Raw genomic sequence first — 5,953 nt, forward strand, 5'->3', positions numbered from 1 at the left:
GCCGGGCAGGGGTGCCTGGTTTGCTCCTGAGCTACATCCGGTCGGTCACCGCCGAGGGTGGTGGAGGTTGTCCCCTCCCACGTGGCCGCTGACCCTGCTGCTCCTCGTTTCCGGCTGGTTCCTCTCGATCCCGCCGGTCTCGCTTCGCTTGTCACGGTGAGACGGCGATGGTGATTGCGAGTCCGTGGTGGCGCATATTGGTGGACGGCAAGTATGGTGGAGCGCGATGGATCGTCTGGGGTCGTGGTTGGTTGGAGGTTGGGAGAAATCCTTGTCGGCTTGTTCGGCACCGACGCGGTGACGCCCGTGGGCGCCGCCGTGCCTTCCTTAAGGGCGTCGGATATCCCCCTTCCCTCCCACGGCCCTTCGCGTACCGGGGGAAACCCTAGGCCATGTCCGGTAGCAGCGTCGTTGTCGTCGCGTTCCTTCTTGAAGGTGTTACTTGGTATGCGGCGTTTTGTGGTGCTAGGAGCGTGGTGGAATTCTCCGGCAGGCGCAGCGGTTGCAAGTCATCTTCGTTTTCGTTGATCCGCCTTTGTCGGCATTTTTTTTTTCCTTTTGTGTTTTCTCTTTCTTTTCTTTTGGGCGTGCCTGTGCTGCTTCCGCCCCAGCACCTATCGTTGGTTGTATCGATGTTGTTGCTTTGTAATACAAAGCGGGGAACCCTTTTTCGGTAACATTCACTACAGAATTGGTTGAACCATCAATGGTGCCGATCCCTGTATACGTACATTTGAAGCTGCTGTAACCTACCTATGGTAGATTATGCAGTCCAGGCGAAGGAGCCTAGATTCCCATTAATCAAATTTGAATCTCTCAAAATATACACATTTCAGATTTGGGGTTTGAATTGGTGAGACTTGTCCAATCCAAACCACCGCCGACGTCGATAAAGACAGGCATCACAGACGGTGTAGCACAACATAAGGGATAAGGGAGATGATCGCGCGTGCGATTCTCAAGAGAGAATGCTACTCCACTTACTGGTACGTGAATTAAACCAGGAGACCAATGAGCACAATAACTTGTAGCAACTCCTTATTCATCAAGACAACAGCTCATTTCTCTTGGTCCGGATTGGACTGCTTAGTGTGATCTGAATGCATCTTAACCAGGAGACCAATGAGCTGCTCTTCCAGGTCATCTTCCTTGCTCCGCCTGCTCACGGTCGTCTTCCCGCTGCTTGTGACCATGACAACCACGTCTTTGTAGTTCGCTAGCTCATTCGCCACCACCACATTCATACCATACTTTCTCAAAGCCGCCTCTGCCTTCTGTATAAGGATGTCTGGATCCGTCTCGAGCTGCAGTTTTGCAGGTACGCATTGCGGACAATCAGAATCATTATGCTGGATCTAGATCATAGTATGCCAGCACTTACAGGAAGTAATGAGTTTGGTTACTTTTCTTGAAAGCAGAAAAGGGGGTAGCCATTACTAGCTTACAGAATTTAGAAGGTGCAGGAAAAGGACATAACGAAGAACCTGACCTTGAAGGATACACAAAATGCAGAAGGGGCCCAATGGTTTCTGAGGATGAAAAGCATCTTAGGAACTTGACTGAGCTGCATGTTCAAAGGGCCACCTGCTGACTGGATTTTATGTTTAGCCTGCGATAATGCTTGTGTCAGGGATGAAAACAACTGAGACCTTGTAATGGTGCCAAACTATTATGTATCTTAGCAGAAGTTCCAGGGACCAGTTCTCTGACAGCTATCAACAAATAGTAACCTCCAGATACTAGTGCAACGCCACCACAAGTATGTGTACCATAATGCTTGCAAGGCTGCAACTACTTGTGCGTGTCACTTATGTAACTCCCCTCCTGCAAATGCGAATCTCGGGAGGGAGGGAGCATTTCAAGATTTGTGTGTTGTCATGTAAGCCTAACATGATGCTGAACGATGGACGGTTATCTATTAAAGAAGTATCAGGCAACATGGCAGCATAAGAGGACAATGAACACTAGGCATCGAGGCAGTTTGAACATTCTTCTCACATATATTTTTCTATCAACAAACTGATTTTCGTGGACCAAGTGACTCATTAAACCTTACCACACCATCTACACAACGAACAAAGCAAAATTATAAACCACGTACACTGACGATGGCAATATAGAATCCTATCGTCGTGATCATCCGCTAGGCACTAACTGATTGGTTTGTTTAAATATAAACGTTTTGTTGATAAACCAGTTTCAAAGGGCCACCTGCTCACTCAATTTTATGTTTAGCCTGCGATAACGATTGTGTCTGGAGGAATAAGAAATGGGACCTTGTAATGGTGCCAAATCATTATGTATCTTAGCAGACGTTTCACGGACCAGTGCTCTGAGTGCTATCAACAAATATTAACCTCCAGATACTAGTGCAATACCACCACAAGTATGTGTGCCATAATGTTTGCGAAGCTGCAACTACTTGTGCATGTCACTTCTGTCACTCCCCTCCGTCTGCAAATGCGAATCTTGGTAGGGAGGTAGGATTTCAAGATTTTTGTGTTTTCAGGTAACCCTAACATGATGCACGCTAATCTATTAAATTATCAGGCAACACGGCAGCATAAGAGGACAATAAACATTAAGCATCGAGGCAGTTTGAACATTTTTATCGCATAAGTTTTCCTTTCAACAAACTGATTTTCATTGGACCAAGTGACTTGTTAAACCTTGCTATGCCCTCTACACAACGACAAAGCAAATTTATAAATCAAGTACACTGACGATGGCAATATAGAAACCTATCGTTGTGATCATCCGCTATGCACTAGCATATTGGTTTGTTTAAATATAAATAGTGAGCATACAAAAAAATAAATGAAGATAGATCCTACCATACTCTCCCATGGAACATAGAAGTCAGACACTGCAGCTGCACAATAAAACATTCCATGGCGCTCCAAGCAATTCATAGCAGTGGATACAAGCTGCAGTAACTGTTGGCAATACAAACAGAAACAGGTATTGCATCAGTATCTCATTCACAGGGTGAACGCATCATGAACCTGTAGCTAAGCTTTTACTGAATAAATAAATAAATGACTAGTTGCCACAAGTATTACATTCCATTTCTAAGACCGAGTGCAAAAAAAAAACATATTATATCCTACTCCCTCTGTTCACAAATATAAGATGCTTTGGATATTTCAATATGGGCTACATACGGACTGAAATGAGTGAACAAACAGACTAAAACGTGTCTATGTACATCCGATTCAGAAAAAGTCTTATATTTGTGACCAGAGGGAGTAGTTTTCTTCCAACATTATCCTCAGCATAACCCAGTAAGGCACTGAACCAAAGCTCTGATGAATTCATGAGAAACCACAAAAGACAGTAATATACCATCTCTGATCCAACATACTACAAAAATGCTTTATGGGCAGTATAAAATGTAGCAGCATGTGCTGGTAGGAAATAGGCGTGCAATACCTGAAGGTACTCAAAAATTGTGGTGAAAGGAAGTTTCAGAAGTAGACCTTCATCGATTGCCTGCAATCCAAGAATACAAGCCAGTGGTCATGGTAACATGTCTTCAATCTGAGTGGCAGCTGATGCATCACAAGTGAATTCGGCATAAATAAATAAATAGGGGTGTTTGTAAATTATCGATATACCTTGCGATAACTGCTGATCGCTGTCTTGACCACCGTGGTGTGAGACTCTGGGACTGAGACAAGTAGCTCAAGTGAGCACATAAGTTCAAAAGCAGGATACAGAGTCATTTACTTAAATTACTGCAGAGCATTCAAGTGAGAAGGTTCGAAGACCAAATAAACGAGAAAGAAGAACACAGGAGGTAAAGAACATGAAACAAGTGTGGATTTATGACAAGACTGAGAAAGAAGCACAGATGGATCTGGTACGGTTTGCATGACATGGATAACTCAGGACTGCAATCACCAGACCAAATCAACAGACCTTGGATCTCTGATCCTTCGCCGAGCTCGAAAAGGTCGAGAAAAGAGTCCTCCGGAAGAAACCTGCAGTAAGGCTGCTTGCTCCCGCTGCAAAGGGGAGCAGAGGGAGTGTCAACTGTCAACTCGCTGTTGACATTCATAACTGAATAAAAAATTGCTACTCGTAGAAACTAACTAGGCTAGAAGCATCCGGATAAAAAATTGGTTGACTAGTTGAGGTAGCCTCGTTGAGAAATCTCTGGGTCAGAAAGACTCACCGGCGGTGGACGAAGATGACGGCGTAACCGGCCTTTAGGAAATACCTGCATTTGCATTTGCACCAACAGTTGTCAGTCTGAACAAGCCGAAACGCGACAGTCAGGGGAAGCGGCTGTCATCGGTAGTAAGTGCTACTGTACTACATACTCGGTGGACGCGGCCCCGCGCTGGCCGGAGCTGAAGTTGTCGATGTAGCGCACGCAGCGCTGCTCCAGGGGCACCGTGGTGCCGCCGGAGGTGACGCAGACCACCCCCGCCACCGCCGGGGGCCCTCCTCCTCCTCCTGCGCCGGCGCCTGCAGCGCGCACACAAAAAGAACCGTCTTTCAGTTCCGGCGGAGCGTGCGCGAACCTAAAATTGGGGATTGATTCGACGGGGGCGACTTGCCGGCGGCGGAGCGTGCGCGGTGGCGGGCGACGAAGGCGGCGAGGCTGGCGGCGACGGCGTCGCGGTCGCGGAGGGGCGGCGCCGCGCGGAAGAAGGCGGCCGCCTCGTCGTCGGGGCTGTGGTGGGCAGCGCTGGTTGGTGGATCCATGGCGGCTGCCGCGCTGGTCTGGTGTGGGGGCTGTGGGCGGGGGAGGGAGGAGAGTGACACCAGTGACCCGGCGCGAATCTCAGAGAGGACGGGTGGGTGGAAAAATCGGTGGAGGAAGACAAGAAAAAGAACCTTCTGATCTGGAGTCAGACGCGCTACCATTGCGCCACGGATCCGGTGATGTCTCTTCAACGATATTGCCTCACTCTACTGCTGCACCCAAGGATTAGTGGGCTGTATTAGTCTTCTTGTGCTGCGTCATGTAAGCTTGAGGCCAAGTGTATTCTTTTCAGATGCAAATCATCTTTAGAGAAAATCAATTGACATGCTTTCCCCGTGTTCTAAAGGAGCCAGCACAGCGCTAACAACATGAATGTAGAACGCATTTCTGCAAAATAACCATTTGTAACACCGCCTTATAGAGATAGAGATGACTCATGGAGAGAAAAATATATAGATTGGCCTGATATAGAACAACAGATATTCTCACCTAGCATTCGCCTGTAAGAAAACAATGTTTTGTTGATTTACCAAAGTGGAAAAACTAAAAAGGAGGGTGAGTTATGGTACACCTTTCAAATGAGTAACCTTTTGTTAGGAAGAGACTAAACTCGGTCTAACATATAATAATTTACACGTCGGGAAATGAAAACCACCTCAAGCATCTTCATTCAGCAAATGCACGCCAACTAGATGAGACTACACTTGGACTTGACATGCCACTATTTCTCAGCTATAATGTACTCCCTCCGTTTCTAAATATTTGTCTTTCTAGACATTTCAAATGACTACTACATATGGATGTATGTAGACATATTTTAAAGTGTAGATTCACTCATTTTGCTCCGTATGTAGTCATTTGTTGAAATGCCTAGAAAGACAAGTATTTAGGAGTAATAATGTGGCATCTTCCTATCTATGATTTATTGGAAAGAAAACAATTAAATAGGTACTGTGAAGAACACTATGGTGTGGTAATCACACATAAAAAAGAGAACCATAGGGGCGAAGCAGACTATACGATGTGCGTACCGAATAATCAATTGCTTCTACAGTAGTAGCAGCTCCATTAACCATCGTAAGAGTACAACTAACCTCTAAAGCAAACAGTTTGATATATGCACAAAATGAATCAATTTTTTCTCAAAAGATGTTTAAGCCGATCTGTAATACAGTCAACATGCTCGAGTAGGATGGATCAAAAGAAAAAAAATCAAAGGAGATCACTTTGCTCTATTGT

The 5,953-nt window shown here is 45.8% G+C and overlaps 1 protein-coding gene across 1 annotated transcript; it reads right to left on the reverse strand.

Moving 5' to 3' along the window:
• Positions 1-728: 728 nt before the first annotated feature.
• On the reverse strand, positions 729-4,890 carry LOC123149575 (phosphopantothenate--cysteine ligase 2). The gene is made up of 9 exons (XM_044569259.1): positions 4,566-4,890; positions 4,326-4,473; positions 4,178-4,222; positions 3,922-4,007; positions 3,618-3,670; positions 3,433-3,492; positions 2,835-2,936; positions 1,490-1,609; positions 729-1,304 (listed from the first exon to the last, which is right to left on the reverse strand). Exons 1-9 carry the CDS (start codon positions 4,873-4,875, stop codon positions 1,059-1,061), a joined length of 1,170 nt encoding a protein of 389 aa, XP_044425194.1. The 5' UTR covers positions 4,876-4,890; the 3' UTR covers positions 729-1,058.
• Positions 4,891-5,953: the final 1,063 nt, after the last annotated feature.

Source organism: Triticum aestivum, chromosome 7A (assembly GCF_018294505.1).
Source record: "Triticum aestivum cultivar Chinese Spring chromosome 7A, IWGSC CS RefSeq v2.1, whole genome shotgun sequence".
NCBI lineage: Eukaryota > Viridiplantae > Streptophyta > Magnoliopsida > Poales > Poaceae > Triticum > Triticum aestivum.

Excerpts from the sequence above, each read along its gene's own strand:
- LOC123149575 (XM_044569259.1), bottom strand. The coding sequence starts at position 4,875 with ATGGTAGCGCGTCTGACTCCAGATCAGAAGGTTCTTTTTCTTGTCTTC. Across the intron at positions 4,008-4,177 it reads GTCATCTTCGTCCACCGCCG|CGGGAGCAAGCAGCCTTACT; the intron begins GTGAGTCTTTCT and ends TCCCCTTTGCAG. Across the intron at positions 2,937-3,432 it reads CAATTTTTGAGTACCTTCAG|TTACTGCAGCTTGTATCCAC; the intron begins GTATTGCACGCC and ends TATTGCCAACAG.